Below are 20,502 nucleotides of genomic sequence, written 5' to 3' on the forward strand. Positions count from 1 at the left end.
TTATAATACTAATTCGTCAACGTGGATATGTTGATAACATTATGAGATTATTATCTTATAATACTTATCATCTTGATAGACTTAAACAAAACCAACATTTCCAGCGCGAGAGATAGAGTGAGTGAAGCCCTAGAACAACAAAGTCTTCATATGCGTTGAAAACCTTTATGTGGTCCCGAAACAAAGCTTCTTTCATATGTTCTCAAGAACAAGTCTGTCGTTGTCTTTGTTCCCTCCTTTCACTTGCAAGCAAGCATGGTCCAGGTTAGTTGCATTCAGTGGTCTCAAGTATTTCACTTTGTTCCGTATTTGTATGTGTGTATAAAAATAATTCCTCTGTTAATAATAACGATTTTGTATTTGTATCCGTAGATAACTAGTATTTCTAGTTCTTATCGTTTTTGTTTGACCTAATTTGGTAGATTTAAAACCTAAGTGAATTAATTGTACATGAAACGAGTAAATTTAAGGTTGTTTTCTATACAAAGGGCTATTTTGTAAAAGACCCTAACCAAAGATAAGGTGGTGGGGAAGTATGTGCATTTAGTAGTCAAGATCTTGATTATTGGTCTTTTTTTTAAAGCTTGTGACTTAGTGAAATCAATTGGCCCAAAATGTGATGTTAATGCTATTAAAATATGGTGAAAACATGATGAAGGATCTCGTGAAGAAGATTTAAAACCACTTAAGGATGATGGAGATGCTTCTGAGTTAGTTATGTATGTGGTTGGAAGTAATTGTGAAATTCAGATATTTTATGAGTCAAAGCCAGATAAAAAAGAGGTTATCTTTATGGATGGGGTTGAAGAGAAATGCAAGGGTAATACATGTGATGAAGAGGATGAAAAATTAAGTGAATGCAGTGGTGATTCAAGTGATGAATCTGTGACGGGTGTACACTTTGATGATAGTGAATAGGAGATAATGAATGGATTTGATGAAGGGGTTTGTGCATGTATTGATGGTGAACTTAGAATTGAAATTGTTGCTAATAGTGAGCCCCCAGGTGAACTAGTCAAGAACATGTTATCACAAAAGAAATGAGCAAGGCACCCGTCATTGAAGAGGACTACATGACTGGTGAACTAGATAGTGAGGCTGATGATGACAATTGTGATGAAAGGTCGTGTGTAACCAGGTTCAATGAAGAAGATGCTCTAAGTAAGGATTTTAATTTCAAGGTTGGAATGGAGTTTTGTTCATTAAAAGATTTAAAAAATTGTTATACTAGAGCATAATATTTTGAGTGGTAGGGATGTTAGGTTTGAAAAATGATGTCAGTAGATGTGGGGTGGTATGCAAGGATAACAAAAAAGTGTAACTATATTGTCTTGTGTAGTAGAGTTTTAACCTCCACAACATTTAGGATAAAACATTATTTTCAAAGTATAGGTGTGGAAGATAATTCGTCAATAAAAGTGCTAACTTGAGTGGGTTGCTAAGGTCATTGAGGATGAGTTGAAGAATAACACAAAGATGAAGTTAAATAATGTGGTAACATGTGTTAGACGTAGGTATGCCACAAAAATCCCAGGTTGTAGAGCTTTCAAGGCAAGGCATATTGCTAGGAAAATTGTGGAAAATGACTCTAGCAAACAATTTAGCTTGTTACGATCGTATGGTGCTGAGTTGAGAAGGGTTTCCTAAGGAAATACCTTCAATATCAACACTAGTTCTCCATCTCAAGGTTTAAAACCAAGATTTGAGAGGTGTTATATATGCTTTAATGGGACCAAGAAAGCATTGGCAAAAGCATGTAGATAATTTATTAGCTTAGATGGATGTCATTCGAAGTACAAATACGGTGGTATCTTACTAATTGTTGTAGGAAGAGATCCAAATGACCAATATTTGCCTTTTGTTTTTGGTGTTGTTGAGAATGAAACAAAAGATTCATGGAGTTGGTTCATTAAATTGCTGCTAGAAGACATTGGAGATGGCAGATGGTGTTTCATAGCTGACTAGTAAAAGGTAAATTTGTCTATCATTAACTGTGTTGCATAATTGTGTTTTTTTTCACTAAAAGACTTGTTATTTTGTTGGAGTAGGGTATAGTTCACGTGTTTAAAGAGAAATATCAAGGTTTTGAACACATATTATGTTTAAGGCACTTATGTGCTAACTTCAAAAACAAGTTTGGAGGAGGAACATTGTGTATGGATCTTATAATGGTTACTGCCAAGGCTACTTATTTTGAAGCACGTGAAGCAAAAATACTTGTGATAAAGGAGGTCGGTTTGGATGCTTATGAATGGTTGGAGGCTATTCCAAAACTCGAATGGTGTAAGCATGCTTTTCCTTTTTTTTCTCAAATTGTGGTGTGTTAATGAACAACCTAAGTGAGACTCTTAATGCAACAATTCTATTACAAAGGGACAAACCAATAATTACAATGTTTGTGTGGATTAGGAATTATCTAATGGAAAAGTTTCAACCCTTTGAGAAAAGGTAAATGGTTATACATGGCAGATAATGACCAAACCATTAAGGATATTAGATGGAGAAATTGAGAAAAGTGCTAGCTGGACATTAACTTATGTTGGTAGGTTAACTTTTCAAGTTACACGTGTCCTTTTCACTGGTAGCTTTGTAGTGGATTTAGAAAAAACAAAAATGCTCATGCAATTTTTGAGAACTAGTGGGGGTACAATGCAGACATGTTATGTCTGCAATACATATAAAGTAGATAACTATATCTGCATAAATGCTATCATAGGAGCACATATGAAAAATGCTACAATGAAATGATCACCCTATTAAATGGTCAGAACAAATGACCTAGAGCATATAATCCTATTATGTTATCACCCTTGTTCAAATGTGGCTCAGGAAGGCCCAAAAAACTACGTAAGAGAGAATCTAATGAGGTAAACCAAGCAAAATGGCAAAGAACAAATACTAGCTATGGATGCAAAACATGTTTTGATCTAGGCCACAACAAAAGGACTTGCAAGGAAAATAAGCAAATTTTCGTTGTACCATCTGGAAATACAATAAATGAAGTGCCTAGACAGGGGCCTGCAAATACAACAGATCGTCTTCCTAGACAGGAGATGCCTACATATAGGGGTGGCAAAACGGGCCCGGCCCGCGGGGAAAGCCCGTTTTACCTGCACTTTTTCGCGGGGCGGGGCAAGGTTTTAGGCCCACTCTCTTTAATGTGTCTGCCCCGCCCCGTTTCTTTGTGGGCTTTTGCGGGCATTAGTTTTTCATAGAATTTTACTATTTTTAGGCCTAAAAAGATGAATGTCCGCGGGCTTTCCCCGCCCCGCCTTCACTTTTTTGCGGGGATGGGCAATGTTTTAGACCCGCACTCTAAAAAATGTCCGCCCCGCTCCGCCCCGTTTTTTTCGCGAGCTTTTGCAGGGCGGGCCTAAACGGGGCGGGCATGCCCGTTTGCCACCCTTACCTACATAGGTCAGTCAGACTAGCAAAGTCCATTTGGCACCAAAAAAAGTGTATTGTACTAAATCTTTGATTTTCTTCTTGTGTGTTGTTAAGATTGTGTGTAATAACCGTGCATTTGTTTCTAATAATGGAGGCCTAAGGGGTCTGTCAACAATGGCACAGGTTAGTAAAAGAAGAAAAAATTGGGAACAAATAATGGTGTAGGAACCGTCACTAAGGAAGCAACAGTTAATGATGAACAAACAATCAATGATACAAACTGCCAATGAGGTACTAACAAATAATGATGAAGAAACTATCTTTAAGGAAGCACCAGTTAACGATGAACCAACGGTCAATAATGTTAGTTTCATGATTTTGGGGTTGACAACAATTTTGCTAAAACACGGTTCTTGACAGATGATGAGCAAGATGTGGTAACATCTTAACTATACTGATGCAACTGAATTTGAGCTTATATTGAAGACAAATGTTCTAACAGATGTCATGATATTCTGAACCAGAACATTAGTACAAGTTATTTTAAATCATAACAGATTTGATTTGATTTTGTGATATTTCTTTCAGATATATCTCAATATAACTCGCAGGTCAAGAAGATTTAATCTGGAACAATATAATCAAATCAAGTCGGAATTAAAGTTTCTAAAATTGGTTGATTAAACAATTTAGGAGACTTGAAGATTTGTTCCATGATTCTAAAATATGCCTTTGTAGATTTGATGCAGTCTCTAGCGTGTGGATTAAGTGAAGAATTAGGGAAAAGGTTTTGAAGCTCATGGACTGCAACAGACTATTTAAAGAGAACTCTAACCTAATGTAAATGTACAACTTAACAATAGCAAATTAGGGAAAGTCATAGGTTTGTTGTTTTGAGAGTCTCTTGTGTTTCAAGTCTCCCACGTATCTTCTGATACTGTGTGACAGATTGTATGTTGCTCGACTGTTTGTCAAGCTATCTGTTCTCACTCAAAAAAATTTAGGTAATTAGTTGAGTTTTTGTTCTCACTCTTAAGTTGTTAAGCATTGAGAAGTATCATTAAAACCCAAGGAGTATGAACAAATTTTGTTCCAACAATCTTCTCCTTTTTGATGATGACAAACATAAGTATTTAAGAACAATGGTTGGTCAATTTTAATAAACTAACAACTTCAGAGAGTGATGTTTTAAGCTCCCCCAAGTTTAATAGTCCATAGGTTGAGTTTGTACGTTTCCCCTAAGTTTTATCCAAGTTACTTAAACTAGTTTTAATAACTTGACAAATTAAATTAAGAGTTTGAGGTTTGTAAGCCCCCTCATTGAGTCTAATAGTTCATAGGTTGAGTTTTGTAAGTTTCCCCTAAATTTTATCTAAGTTATTTAAATTTAATTTGATCCCCAAAATAAAAAATCAACATAATTCAGCACATAACATAAGTTACTTAATGGATCCAGGTGCTAATAAAATCATAGAAAGTGGTTTGTTTATTACTTATCCTCTTAGAAGTGAGGATTCTTTGGAACTAATTTCCAATAAGACTAAAGTTGATATTGAGTTGCTGCAGAAGTATAACCCTGGTGTGAATTTTAGTCAAGGGAGTGGTCTGGTTTATATTCATGGGAAAGGTACACTCCTATTTTGCTTATAATTGTGTGCTTGTATTTTCATTTTCATTTTGTGGATCTGCAAGCTTTGAAACATTATCTCACATTTTATTTTCTCTTCAATTTTTCAAACAATAATGGTAATTATGTGCCTCTTTAGACAAGGTAACTTTTTTATTTGCACATGAAGTTAAATAGTTTTTCATGCTCTAATAACATTATAATCTTGATGTACTTGTATTCATTTTCCTTTTGTAGTATTGAAGGTTAATTTCAACCTTCTAACTATGCAGCATAATTAATCTCATTTAAGGTGGTTAGTTGTGTTTAAACATAATAAGAATTATAATTTACTAGTCATTAATTTTGTTATTTTGGGTGTGGTTTGGGTGAATGTAGACTCTATAAGTTTTAGAGGTGTTCAAGAGAAATTATTAGCAATTACTATTACTTTTGTCATTGTTGTTGTCTTTTGTATCACAAGGTCTGTAACTGTTCTTGAACTATCAAAGTAGGAGCAATCTACATGTCACCCCTTTTTTATACTTGTCATCCCATAAGGGATAAGTTTTTACCATATTACCCCTGCAAAATACCAAATTTTATTAAATTTTCGGTTCCGTACCGGAAATTTCACAAATGTACTGGATATTTGGTTGGATTTACCAAATTACTGCGCATGATGATCCATATCGGAAATTTGAAATATCTGGTACTGTAAATTTTACCGGATATTTCAAATTTCCAGTATGAATTCAGTGTATAAAACTATCGGAAAATTTTGAATTTCCGGTAAAAGAAAAATACCAAAAAATTTTAAATTTATGGTAATACTGGGACTTAATTTTTTTTTAAAACTTGAATAACATAGAATAAATATCGGTAAAATAACGAACCGTCTTAATATATAAATAGAATAAATGTCATACATATCTATCATTACAACATTATAATAGTTTTTGCATCCTTAGAAACATTATTCGCAATGTCTGACTTTCCAGCCAATTCTTCCAGTGTCTGAACGGACCCCGCATATGCTAATTCCCAAACTTTTGCATTATTAGAATAATTATTCCTCCAATGATCAGTAACAGGAGGCAGTGGACAATCGAGTCTCAACTTTATCTGAACCCAAGGATTACCGTTGACAAAACCAACAACAATGATCGTATGCCGACTCGTGTATGGGGGTGGAGCTATGAGAAGCGGGAATAATGTTATGTTCATTAACATGAAAAGAGAAACAAATACAACACTGTATTTAGAAGCAATATGATAACCTATATCGGGAATCATAATCCATTTCTCTTAACCCTGAAGACCCAAGTGTTTTACGAGTAATGAATTACTAACATCAGAGGCAGTGTCATAGAACAACTTGGAAAACAAATTTGTGTGTTGCTGGATTTGAGTATGCAGCTGTCTTCGAACATCATAACATGCATCTTCCCCATCCTAATGCAAATGAAATACAACGAAAACCACAATTTCCATCCGGTTCAACATCAACAATGTCATCGATGTATGGATGATATAAAGCAGAAAATTGTGACAAGTACTTGGCTTTTGCAAAATTGATAGAAGGTTGCTTACCAATCGACATGATTGACGATTGACTCCCACTTGGTTGTGTGCATGATCTCTTTGTAGTCTGACTCCCCTGCGAAGCATCAACATATTCCCATTGACTTGGATCACGATGCACATCACTTTCTTCCCATTTTCTACTCTTCTTAACTCCTCTCTTTGGCTTGTATTTCACCGCGGTGGACACATTGAAGATGTGGATGAATAGGCAATATCACGAACTTTTTTCTTCAACGCCCTTTGACCCACAATATTCATAGTACTGAATTGACGCTTCAACTCTTCGCACTCCTCTTCTAAATCCCACTTGCTCTCGCCAGGACTCATAATCTTTTAGACACCCCAAGATGTCATGACCTAACATATCCTTATATAGTCTATGATTATGCATTCCACATTTAACCACCACCTTCCAACCAACACCACTCAGAGCAAATCTCATTCTAAATGGGCATCAAAGCCTCATAGTAAAATTGCCATCAGAAGGGGCCGCAACTTCATTTTTCTTTTTGTAATTCCTCCTCGGTCACAACCCATAATTAATTTATCCTTCCTCCCTCGCATTCCATTAGCATAATCGGATCGGATTGTAACAACAACAACACCACGAGTTCTTCTAATAGCACGTGTCCATTTTAGAACCTTATCTCGTGATTCAAAAATCTGACAATCACAAAAACGTACAATTACATAACTGCATTAATTTATAAAAACAAAAAAAATGTGTATGAAGTAATATCTGTCACAAAGCACTGCGTAAGATCACTGCAAGAATGAAGAATCTGTAGAAGAAGCTGAAGCTGCCGGTTCAGGACCGCAAAGATATAAAACTTCATCTGTCATATATATCGAAAATTTCAGGTACACACCGAAAATTTGAAATTTCCGGTAGCTGGTTATATACCGGAAATTTGGGAAATTTCCGGTATGGGGTAATGAGTTTCGTAAAAGTACCGGAAATTTAAAATACCTGGTAAATTGCACCGGAAATTTGGAATTTCTGATAAATAGATATCAGAAATTTGTTAAAATTAAATAATTTTTGGTATCGCACAAATAAGGTACCAAAAATTTGTTAAAATCAAATAATTTCCGGTATCGCACAAATAAGGGTACCGGAAATTTACTTTTTGGCTAGTTTTTCCCAACAGTAGTTTTTTTTCAAAAATGGTAAAAAATTTGAGTTAATAGTATAAGAAGTATTTTGGAAATATCGCAAATTGGGGGGTAGCAAGTATAAAAAAGAGAATGGCATGTAGATTTCTCATCAAGGCAATAGCCTCCATATTGAATAATAAAAGTTATTGTTGCATTTTAGATAAGGACAAAGAAGAAAAGTCAATTAAAGAAGGTGAATTCTTATCTACCCAACTTAAAAAGTTGGGTAAAAGTTACCTTCAATGTAAAATGTTTTAGAAACAACTAAAAAATATACTATTTAATAATTAATTAAATAAGATAAAACTAAATGATGCAATGTAATTGGTGGAATGTACACTATCCAACTTTTTGAAGTGGGTAAAAAAGTTGTCCCCATTAAAGAAAGTAGATATTGAGGTATAATAAGCTTTCTTATTTATTTTACTGCTTATTGTCCTAAAAGCTACACAAACAGCAAATAATCACATTTTATTAGAGTCAAACATATTATGAGATACCTCACTAGCACATCACTTATGAGTTTATGGTATCCAAAAGAGACGTAATGTATTTTAGTTGAGTATTCTAATTGTAATTCAACTGATTGTAAATTGATTCGAAAAAATTCAAGTGATACGTATAATTTATTTGAAAACTCGTTTGTCTCTTGACATAATAAGAAATAAATAAGCATTGCAACTGAAGCAGAATATGTCATTGCGAATAATTAGTTTTTCGCAAATTATGTGAATGTAACAACAATAGATATATAGAGGAAAACATAAAATATTCATATGGGGGAAAACATTCCTCGTACGTATTTGTGTTGTAAGGAATCCTTCTAAAACTTGTGGTCGTGAATTTTCCACATTTCCATTGGATGACACGTTGGTATGATACATTATGTAATATTGACAACACTTGAATTGGCCTGTCTCGTTCACAACATAGACAAACTTAAACATGGACCATTCTTTACTTTTTTTTTCAAAGTTAATTTTTTATGATAAAAATTTTAAGAAGTTTATAACCTTGACTATGAAAACATATATGAGGAATATAGTTTCACGAATTTTCCCATGCATAGAATCCAAATTTCCAAGACTTGTTACAAGAAAAGAAAATAGGTTACAAAAACTATCATCAAAATTCTCAAAAACAAACTCCAATGACCACTTCTGATCACGGATCTAATGTCAAACTCCGACGGCTACTTTCGATCACCAGATCTAATGATAACTCTAATATTAATTCTTAGTGAATCCGAAGTCAAAGAAGTATCAATAGACTCATGCATTCAAAAGACATTGACATTAAATATCCACCATAAATTTCTTAAGAGGTTAGGTAAACAATAAATAAGAATGAGAACCCGATTCAAATAGGAAATTCAATTTACCATTATCGATATGACTTAATGTAAAAGCTTTTAATAACAAAAATACAAAAGTAGTATTAAATTGAATAAGATATATAATTTGGGGCAACATAAATAATACTGCAAACATAAAATATGGAGACTTATCCCGTATTTTTACGGAGTTGGTCAAATGCAAGAAACTACTAGTCTATATTTCGAGTGACAGAGACAACAAACAATGAATCCAATTAAGAAACAAACAACCTTTTTGCGGTGAATTTAATTTCATTGCATCAAAAGGTAATCTTTCAGCAAACAAGCCCGTTCTGTAATCGTAGGTTGTCTAACTGAACTCAGAATCTATCACTTTCAGCCACAGTTGTTAATAACCGAGTGAGAATGGAACGAAGAACATAACTAGTCTTCATCTGACCCCACCTTACTACCAACCAAACACTCACAATTACCTCTTTCAAACATTTCCAATTTCAACTCTTCACATTTCTACATTCATTTTTTCTCATTCATCCCATTCAGTCTCTCCTGTTTAGCTTCTCAAGGTGATTCTTCCCCATCCTATTCATATCTTTTGATTTCATATCATCAGCTTAGTTTCATGACTTTTTTTCTGTGTTTTTTTTCTTTCCTTTTTGGGGTTTAAGCTAAATAGTTTGATTACTACTTAAATTGTGATGGAATTGGAACATTTTGTAACCTAGATTTTAGTTTCTTGTTTCATGTTTTCATTTGAAGGCACTATCTTTGATTCTAAGGAACTATTAAATAAATTTGAATTAGTTGACTTCTGTTGAAATTTCTGTTCTGGAATCTATTAATCGGGTTCAATTTGTTGGAAAAAACTTCATATTCTTGCTTTCCCAGTTGTTGCCGTGTGCTTTTGAGTTTCTTTCTTCCAGATTCCCATGTCTTTGCAGTTTGCATGCTATTGCTTATAACTCCTTGTGTTTGGAATTAAAATGTATGAATGAATGAATGACACTTTGCTTATGTTGTAATACGGTATATAATGCAGGCATATCAGAAGAGTAGTTACATTACATACCTGGATCATTATGAGTTGTGGCTGCTTTGGAGCCTCAACTCTCAAGAAGAAAAAGACTCCACCTAATACTCCTAATGAAATTGATGGTGAGGGATTGTGGTTTATAATTTTAATATTTTGCACGCATCAATAGTGGTAGACCATTGTATAATTTCCCTTTGACGACTTTGACTAGTTTACCTGAGAAAATAACTCAGATGCTCACAATTTAATCAATTAGGAGAGAAGGAGAGGATCTAGGTTTACCATGACAAATTGTTCTCTTGTTTTAAAGAGACATAGTTAGTAGTATTTCAATTTGATTAGCGCACATCAAGATGTCATGTGAAGGTTTAACAAGAGCAACAAAAAAAGTTACCATGAAGTTGTAGACTTCAAAATGTTAATTGTGTTCATTTAGTTCATACTTAAGTGGAAACATAATTTAAGTATTGGCAAAGACCTCCTTTGTAGATCTTTTTACTAGTTAGGTTTTATTGGACATGTATTATAACAACGATGTTCAGAAATGTTCTGATAGCAATTCTTTTTTTTGTAACTAGAACTTTTTCCCATTTAGCACTATACTTAATGCAAGGTGTTGTTGCTCAGGGTATCCACTTGATAATATTATGCATTTTTCTGAAAAAGACTTGAGACTGGCCACTGATAATTATCATCCAAGCAAAAAGATAGGACGGGGAGGTTTTGGCACAGTTTACCAGGTATTCAGGTCACCCATTCTTGCATAAATTACAACATTATGGAATTAGTTTGCTTGTTAATTAGTTGAACTTAATCATAATGATTCTTCTGAGGTGCTTCCTGCTACAAGAGGGCTATTTGTAATTTTATGAAAAAATCTGTGAGATAAAGGCTCATATGGCAAACTAGTTTGAGAGAGGGAGAGGAGACACACTCGCCGCTGTAGTATTCAGAGAAGAAATTATAACTAATATCTTGTTCATTTGTGGTTATATACAAATACAAGGATAAAAACATATACAGGCAGAGTTGGTTATAAAATACAAACTAATTTGCTACAGCTTAGGATGCATAAATAGAAATACAAAGTTTACCATATGAAACAAAGTAAATTACAAGAGCTGAATCAAATAGTTCAGATCTTAACCTAATCCATACTGAACTGTCCGCTTTGTGGCACCATTGTAGTGGGTTATGGCGGAAAAATCAACGATATCAGCCAATATTTACCATTGAGGCAAGCCCAGAAACCACCACGAATACCAGCCATTATGCCGCCATGGGCATGGCCGATATTCTGTAACACTGATCTACACTAGTTCAACTTCAAGCTATCTTTATACCCTCTCAAGTTGGTGAATAGATAGATTTCAATCTTGACCAACATGCTTTCAAGAAGTTCAAAGTTAGGTTGAAATAACCCCGTGGGCAAGGGGTGTGTGCTAGCTGTTGAGTGGCTGGAACAAATGAAATGCATATAGCTCTGTCATCTTTTTTCCCTTTTGTTAAGTGTCTGAATTTTCATAATTTTGGTTAAATAGAAAATGGTGTAGAAAATTGAAGTTGTTGTATATTCATTTGACATACTGTGTTTATATACGCATATTGCATCTGATAGCTGCACACACGCAGGGACTAGATCATTACAATTAAGGTCATGAGATTAACATCATATTAATGATGTTGTGATCAGTATGTAATTATTAGGATCATAACTTTCTCTAACTCAGTTGTGCTGCACTAGGTTTTGAACCATACTTGTAGCAGTCTTAATATCACAAAGCTAGATTTATAGGGAAATTGAAATTCTTCAAGAGTCCTTTTTATACACATTTCTTGAGCCATAGCTCTATATTCTGGTTCAGCACTTCTTGCAACCATGTTCCGTGTTTTACTCTGCCATATGACCAAATTATCACACATAAATGTGTAGTATCTGATGATCATCTTTGAGTCTGCACAACCATGTTTTGTGTTTTACTACACCACATTAATATATGTTTCAACAGTACACAACTTTTTTTTAAATTTAAAAAAGACACCTTTATATGTCGCAGGAACACAGCATGAAGCTTCAGTACCATGTAATTTGTGGAAAAGAAACGCTGATTTTAGGTATTGTTAATTCGAGGTTATACAAGGATAAAATATATCGGCTGAGTTGGATAGGAAAATACCAAACAATCTGCTACAGTTCAGAAAACAAAAATATAAAGGATTAGAGATAAAACAAAATAAATCATATCTGAATCAGTTTTTAACTAATCTAGGCTAATTCAAACTTCTATTATTTCAGTTATATTATTTCACTTGTATTATTTCAGTTATATGTATATGCACACACATTGTGTTGTAATGCTTATAAACCAATAGGCTATTTTATTTATAATGTCACACTTTTATCATGTTATGATCTTATTGATTGTTAAGCTAATACTAAATACACGTGTTGAAATTTTGTTAGGGAACCTTAAAAAATGGAAGACAAGTAGCAGTGAAGAGCCTTTCAGCTAGCTCAAAGCAGGGAGTTCGTGAATTTTTAACTGAAATTAAAACTATATCTCATGTTAAGCATCCAAACCTTGTTGAATTGGTTGGTTGCTGCGTTCAAGAACCTAATCGTACTTTAGTTTACGAATACGTAGAAAATAACAGCCTTGATCGTGCATTACTAGGTAAATCTAACAAAATCATGTGAATTATGGATTCACTAGTTTAGATCCATATGCAGATCAGAAAACATAAACTTTCCTCTCCCATTTTCTTTTGTAGGAAATACAAGCACAAACATTAAGCTAGACTGGGGAAAAAGATCTAACATATGCAAAGGTACTGCTAAAGGTCTTGCATTTCTTCATGAAGAAGTTGTTCCTCGCATTGTGCACAGAGACATCAAGGCTAGCAATATATTACTCGACAGAGACTTTAATCCAAAAATAGGAGATTTTGGGTTGGCTAAGTTATTTCCAGACGACATCACCCACATTAGCACAAGAATTGCTGGAACAACGTAAGTTATATAGCAGATCCGCATTTTATTTTTTACGCTTTTTGTTTTGCCATGGCTTCGATCTTTTGAAAACTGTTCAATCTACAGTTGCACCACAAACTCATGAAAAACAACTTTTGTTTCAATATGCACAGCGGTTACTTAGCGCCCGAATACGCAATGGGTGGCCAGTTAACCCTGAAGGCTGACGTATATAGTTTTGGCGTTCTAATACTTGAAATAATTAGCGGCCAAAGCAGTGCCAAGACAAACTGGGGAGGCTCGAATAAATTCCTCTTGGAATGGGTACGTTTTCAGCTTTAGTATTTAAATATTTCCGCAAATATGTACACAGTGAGATACGAGTATAACTTTTCTACACTGACAGTACATACCACCAATGATACTTTTTCGGCAATAACAGGCCTGGCAACTTCATGAAGAGGGAAAACTGTTGGAGCTAGTGGATCCAGACATGGTTGAATATCCTAAGGATGAAGTGATTAGGTACATGAAAGTAGCTTTTTTCTGCACACAAGCAGCTGCAAGCAGAAGACCAATGATGTCACAGGTTGTTGATATGCTTTCCAAGAATATAAGGCTTAATGAAAAGCAATTAACAGCACCAGGATTCTTCCAGGCTTCAGGAGAATCCTCTCTAAAGAAGTCATCCTTTGAGTCCACAAGCCATCAGTTTAGTTCTGTACCTGCCAGTTTTACTCAGGTCAGCCCGCGGTGATGCCGGAATCAAAGTATTGTGTGAATTGCAGAGTTGATAAATAGATGAAAAAGTGAAAAGAAAAAAAAAATCAAAAGGAGATTTCTCCATCTTCATTTTTAGTTTAATAGATTTTTTTGGTCTTCTTTTATCTATCTTTTCCCTTTTGTTTATCTATAGCAACGTTTTTCTCTCACGGGTTTATATTTTTTTCTTTAGATGCTCCTTCAAGCAGCATTTGAGTTTATGAATCATATTTTCAGTCCTTTTTACCATTACTATCGTAGTTTAAAATTTTTAAACATTAGAATTTTTTTTAGGCATTTAAGATTTTTGAGTTAGTTCATCCACAAATTTTACACAATGCTTTAAATTCACATTAACTGATTTATTCATTATAAATTCATTCGCCACCAACCAAGCGGTTGAGCTCCATTGGCAAGGAGCCCCGTCCAAGGACGTATTCGGGGAATACCGAGTTCGATTCCCAGGCGGAACAATCTTGTTTGGCCAGTGCGCATGCCTCTCCGCACGAGCCGGATTAGTGGCCCACCTGTGGTGGGTCGACACCGGTGCAAATAGCAAAAAAAAAAAATTCATTCGCCACCTTTTACCAAGCATAGCCTTAAATGGTATCTTATTCTTGACTTGTAATTAAAATATTTTAGTTTGACCTTTATACGTATTAATCACATGAGAGAATATTTTATAATTAGTGTTCCTTCTAACTAATATTAAAATTTGAATGAATACAATTTATTTTTGAGAAATAAACTCTAACCTAAATTGTAGAAAAACACCTTATAAAAACTCAAAACTGTCCATCAAATTTTAGAGACGCATCTCCGGACACATTATTGTTTTCAATCAACATGTTAAGACTGAGCCACATATAATATATTTTGCAATAAATAATTCGAAAATACATCTCCGTAATAGTTCAACTTACACCCTATACACTCCTCTTTGAAACGCCCCTTTCTATCATAGATTATTTTGAATATGCATCTCCATAGTCACACTAGACAAAATTCGAAGATGCATCTTCGTAACTAAATCAGACAGCAAACTTCAAATTTGTTTTAGCGATGCTCAGATGAAATTGACAATATAGTAAATGTATACTATGATGAATTAGACCATACAATCGATACGCAAAAAATGACATATATAAAGTTATAAATCATGAGTAAATAATGAAGTTGAAAAGTGTCAAAATAAAATACAACAAAAAATAAATCCAGAGTACAGATACTATAAACTACTGGGTATTGATAGACTCCGACTCCGGACCCCCTATTCCTAAGTTGCCTCCTATATTGCAGTGTCTTTCGTGCCTCCATCATCATTGCATCTACAACGTCCGTGGCCTCAAAGCCATCTGAAAAGAGTCATCTATCAGTACCCGTCTGCCTAATCTCCATGATACGATGACATATAGGCAAGACATCAACATCATGATATGCCCTAGCCTGCTCCTCCTATAGTATCTCCTAATGAGTTGACCTTGGTGGATCTTATGGAGGATCATGTATCATATAAGAATGTGACACCCTAAAGAACCACCGGATGTAACCATGTGTGTAGCTCCAGTCGCTCTTGGCTATGATACTTCATGCCTCCCCCGGTATTAGATGATTAAGATAATAAGCAAATATAGCATACATATCTCTATGTGTCATAACGAGAGGAGCAAACACATAAGGGTTTATGGGAATGTATTGCATGTAGTCGAACAGGCGCATGACACACTCAGGCATATGAGAAAATATCACACGTGAACCGCAAGCCAACCATCCTGAGTATAAGACTATGTCGTCAAAGGACGCGTCTCACCGTGATCGACGTAAGTATGTAAGTGTATATGCTTTGCTACCAAGTGATCAAGATACACTATGAACGACTCTGTCGCCTGATTCTCTCTGAGCGGGGCGAATGCTGAAACACGTGGCATATCCTCAATATAGGTCGGTACACATGACCAGTCGGAGATGCGTGAGAAGTGCTAGAGGATCCAAGCCTGAAAAGTGTTAGAACACATGAATCATTAATTACATCGTTAATGACATTCAAATACTAAAAGACCAATAAATATTACCATCAATTGTGTGATGTTGTCTCTGACCTGTTTCGTCTTTCACATTCAACATTCAGATAACTTAGAGTACAAGTTGACCAAACAAGCGATCCCCAATTATACTCATGAATCCGCTCGAAATCGTTGAAGTACCGTCAATGTATTGCAACATGTCGCCACCATATCGGAACGACGGAACTAATCAAAAAATTTATTTTTTAAATAATAAAGTTCAAATACAATTTGTATCGGCATACGAGCCTCATGATTTAGTGGGACAAAATTTTCAACTTTTGTCTAGTCCTTTGCCTTCCGTTCTATCTCATGATTAATTTTAAAATAAAAAACATTACAGCTGAAGTTGTGTCGCGCTGTCCTTTATTTTTCAACGAATAACGTTATAACGCAGCTTAATCATAAAAGTAAAAAACACACACTTCATTATTTATAAAGAATGTAATAAAACCAATGTAGCATTTGAATTTCCAAGGTCATAATAGACATAATGGATTTAATTGATACAAAACCAGAACGTTGGAAATAAAACCAAAAAAGGCCATACAAACTATAAGCATGAAAAAAAAAAAGTTAAGAATGCAAAGGATAAAGTAACAGAAGATTGTGAAAACTCAAGTATGATACACAAAGTTATGTAGCAGCCTGCTCCTCAGTGGCAGGAGCTTCTTTCAGAGGTAAATCTGTGGCCTCAATATTGGCAGCATCCTTTGGTTGTGTTTCAGGTGCAACTTCTGGTGCTGATCCATTAGGTTTAGTTGCTGTTTCTTTTCCGTTTTCTTTTCCTTCCTTCCCATCTTTGGAGTCTTTAGCAGGTGCATCTTTGGAGTCTTTAGCAGGTGCAGGTGGAGGAGGGATCATGTGAAGCGGTGGTGTATGTTTCAACTTTAACAATATCTGCCGCAACCTAGAAAGATCAGTGGGTTTGCCCGGCTTTGGGCCTTGGAGGACGGTAACTGATGGGTTCTTATCCTGATCCTTTTTGCCTCTTTTCTTCTCAATGTTGGCAACCTCACGAGGAATTATCTCCCCAATTGCTTTCCAGTAATTTTTGTCAGCCTCTTTGTGGAAATTTTCTTGATTAGCCAAGTATAACTGTTCCACAAACACAGTTCATCTCTAAAGATTAGAAGAACAAAGCAAGAATCATATTGTGGAAAGTAATTTTAATGTGGAATCGGTAAATTTTACCTTCTCCCTTTCTCTGTTTTGAACCTTGTTAGTCTCAACATTGAGCTTCCTTTTCTCATAGAAACCCACTTTATAGTCTTCAGCTTCCTCAATAATCTTCAATCTCATGTCTTTTTCCCTTTTCTCCTTCTCATCTAGCTGAATGGCATTTTGACTGCATAATGAATTCATTTTCATTGTCAACCAAGTACAGCAAACATATATTAGATCTTAAATCTCCAAATTTCAGATTGCAAGCAAATACTTGTACTACAATTTAGGTTGAGAATAATTTCGCCTCAAATAACCAAACAAATAGTATGTGTATTCATGATTAGTAACAACCACCAAATCAATTACTCACTAAGTGGGATTCGTTACATGGATCAAACAATACCATAATATCTTGTCATAGACCATGTTTAAAGATCGACCATTTAAATCCCTTTTAATCATTTGACATATAGTTTACTTTGACTCCATTCTACTTTAGATTATTGGACTATCCTTCATTTGCTTAACCCTTCTTATAGATGCTTTTATGAAGCCTTTTAACACATGTTCAAAACCACCTAAGGAAAAAAAACCCTACAATAGGACCTACTTCAATTTTTATTTTAATGATTTTATTTCTGCAAAAAAATATAAATTATGGGCTATTTACCATCTTACATTAAATTCACAACTTTGCAGCTCTTATAGCTGTGAGGCAAGTTTTTCTTTATGCTCAAGTGACACTACTAAATCCATATTCCAAGCATTCCTTAATTTCATCTATCTTGCTTTAATCTTATGGTTGATGTCTTTGTCTATCTCCCATCATTTTATATGATGGACTGAAACCATGAGACTTGTGATATGGTATGCTGTCTAATTTCCACCTCTATACTAAAGTTTTGGTACCTACGGCTTAACTTGCATCCCATTTTTTTACTAGACAAAATTTGTGCTTTAGTTGAGTGGAGCTGTGGTGCAATTTTAGAGTCTCTAGCATGCGTTTGGAGGTCAAGAGTGAGTCATGGAATCCACATCTCACCAATGCATGGTTAGACTGCCTACAAAAGATCCATAATGGGTCCAACCTTTTATTGATAGTCAATAGCATTTTTTTAATCAATGGATACACATCCATACTTTTCCATTGAAAGTGAATCCCTCATGCAATGAAGTCAAATCCAAAGGAAAAAAAATTGAATAGAAATAAAGGGTAATGTGCAGTAACAAAGAGAGGAATATCGTAAAATGGTAAAACTACATAAGGGACTAACTCAATGCAAAAATCACACAAGGAATAACTGAATGAGAAATTCATGCTTGATGAATATGCATATGCATGCATTACCAAGTCTTACAAGATTCAGCCAACGCGGAAAATTACTATAAAACACACACCATGAACATGTTTGGAAAACTGTTAGAAGCACACAATCGTCTATTTGAAGCAAAAGGAACTCCACTGTTCCTGCGGATTTGAATGGATATTTTGTCCATAGTTACTTGTCTTGTGATTTCAAACATACCATACATGCTTCTCTTATTTCCCTCAGCACTCTCATTATAACCAAAAAAAAAAGTTTTCAGGACGGTTCGATGTTATTTATTCTCTCATCAAGCTCTATCATCAACTGCTACTCAGAAATCACTAGCTAGATCTAAGTTTAAATCTCACTTCAATTGGCCAACAGATATATTCATCCAATGTTTCAATTGACAAAAATGATTGGTTTTGAACTTTTAAGTCCAACTCCAAACTGCCACCCAAACATCCATCTCCAAAACTAACCCAATAAACACTGAGATCCATCTTCCATATAGGTGAAGCAAACAGTAAGAACCGGTGGATGCAAATCAGCACATAGTTTACTAAATCTCAACCATCAATATTTTTCGGTTACAACAGCTCAAGTAACTACTTTAAGTGAAATTGGAACAATCAAAGTTCAATTCAGTTCTTTCTACTTCCTAATTCCTGATTCATAATCCTAAGCTATCACATCACAGTTCACATCACAAGCAATCAAGCGAAAACATAAAGTGTAATAGGAAACTTTGGGATCAAGCAATTAGCAATGAAAGCAAAATTTGCTTAGATCTAGGCAGATTCAAACGAGATCTAGGCAGATTCAAACGAGATCCTCAACTCCACAAACATAAAAACAAAAGCAGAGACAGAGAACGAATCTGAAATACTCACCGGCGCCATTCCCGAAGGACGTTACCTTCCTCTGGCTCCATCTCGGCGGGAGGAGGAAGCACCGGTCCGTCGGAAGCAAAAATATCCTCATCATGACCTCCGTAACCGTTTCCGTTTTCCACTACGTGCACCGGTTCGAAGGGAGACTGAGCGAAACTTGAATCCTGATCGGTGAATCCGAATATTTCAGGCGATTCCGTCGCAGCGGGTGTGTGATCTACGGGGACTTCTTCGCCGGAGAAGCTGGAGAATCCACCGTATTCGGAGTAAGTGTCGTCACCGGCAGCGAAGTGGTGTTCGTCGATGGTGAATGACATGGTTGCGATTTGCGGTGTCTCAGTTTCTATAATGATAAAACGGTTTGAACGGAATGGAGAAAGTTGATAGAAAGACTGAGAGAAGAGAATCGTCTTTTGATTTTAACAATACAGTGCATCTACCTAAGGAGTTTTTCCATTTTTATTTTAATTTAATTTTCACACACTAGTATTAGAGTAAATATATTTTTTAAGGTAGATTTAATTTATACACAATTGTTTATATCTTGCTATCTCTAATTTTTTTACTTTCATGCTACATCATTAACAGATATATACAGATAGTTACACTACACATATTTATCTTCTTTGATTAAAAAACATGAAGTTACAACTACACATTTAAAAAAAAAATTTATTATCATTGTTTTTGAAATTCTAAGTTTATTTTAAAATACAATTTTTAAACATTCTATTTTAAGGGTTCTTATTCACACTCTAATTTCTTAGAATTTCATAGACTTTCAATTATCTATTATTCTAACAAAGATATTTGATCTCTATTATAGCGGTCTTAAGAGATTTCTCAACTTTTCTATTCAATTTTTTTTTTTAAATTCAGGCTTTAACCTCTCGATATCTATATTTAAATTTGTCTTCATCTTTCGATTTGAAGAGCTTTAATATTTGGTTTATGTTAATTAAATTTTATATTATTTACTCACTCTATCAATCTTTTCGAACGAGCTTGCAAGTTCTCCTTCTCTTATTTCAAAGTAAGCACTTCATGCTCCTAATAGTAAACATTTTCATGCTTTTTGATGATGGCTCTTTAATTTTTTTTTTTATTATTGTATGTTGATGATATGTTGACTGTTGTTAATCATTTACATTATGTAAATGAACTAAAAATCATGTTGGGAAAGGAGTTTGACATGAAAGACTTATGTAGTTATGTGTTGTTAAGAAGATTCT

The 20,502-nt window shown here is 34.8% G+C and overlaps 2 protein-coding genes across 2 annotated transcripts; one reads left to right on the top strand and one right to left on the bottom strand.

Annotated features, from left to right (window-relative positions):
• The first annotated feature begins 9,274 nt into the window (after nt 1–9,274).
• Nucleotides 9,275–14,079, top strand: LOC131602696 (putative serine/threonine-protein kinase). The gene is made up of 7 exons (XM_058874867.1): nt 9,275–9,640; nt 10,114–10,229; nt 10,735–10,847; nt 12,572–12,782; nt 12,880–13,117; nt 13,252–13,402; nt 13,521–14,079. The coding sequence occupies exons 2-7, from the start codon at nt 10,154–10,156 to the stop codon at nt 13,833–13,835; spliced, it is 1,104 nt and encodes a 367-aa protein (XP_058730850.1). The 5' UTR covers nt 9,275–9,640; nt 10,114–10,153; the 3' UTR covers nt 13,836–14,079.
• A 2,229-nt stretch (nt 14,080–16,308) lies between these two features.
• LOC131602699 (clathrin light chain 1-like) lies at nt 16,309–19,709 on the bottom strand. The gene is made up of 3 exons (XM_058874870.1): nt 19,271–19,709; nt 17,098–17,251; nt 16,309–17,001 (listed from the first exon to the last, which is right to left on the bottom strand). The coding sequence occupies exons 1-3, from the start codon at nt 19,585–19,587 to the stop codon at nt 16,540–16,542; spliced, it is 933 nt and encodes a 310-aa protein (XP_058730853.1). The 5' UTR covers nt 19,588–19,709; the 3' UTR covers nt 16,309–16,539.
• Nucleotides 19,710–20,502: the final 793 nt, after the last annotated feature.

This window comes from Vicia villosa, linkage group LG5 (assembly GCF_029867415.1).
Source record: "Vicia villosa cultivar HV-30 ecotype Madison, WI linkage group LG5, Vvil1.0, whole genome shotgun sequence".
NCBI lineage: Eukaryota > Viridiplantae > Streptophyta > Magnoliopsida > Fabales > Fabaceae > Vicia > Vicia villosa.

Bases quoted from the DNA above. Each gene is read 5' to 3' on its own strand.
- LOC131602699 (XM_058874870.1), bottom strand. From the start codon at position 19,587: ATGTCATTCACCATCGACGAACACCACTTCGCTGCCGGTGACGACACT. The intron at 17,252-19,270 runs GTGAGTATTTCA...TTCATTATGCAG, and splicing joins GTCCTTCGGGAATGGCGCCG to TCAAAATGCCATTCAGCTAG. The intron at 17,002-17,097 runs GTAAAATTTACC...TTTGTGGAACAG, and splicing joins AAAACAGAGAAAGGGAGAAG to TTATACTTGGCTAATCAAGA.
- LOC131602696 (XM_058874867.1), top strand. From the start codon at position 10,154: ATGAGTTGTGGCTGCTTTGGAGCCTCAACTCTCAAGAAGAAAAAGACT. The intron at 10,230-10,734 runs GTGAGGGATTGT...GTTGTTGCTCAG, and splicing joins TACTCCTAATGAAATTGATG to GGTATCCACTTGATAATATT. The intron at 12,783-12,879 runs GTAAATCTAACA...TTTCTTTTGTAG, and splicing joins CCTTGATCGTGCATTACTAG to GAAATACAAGCACAAACATT.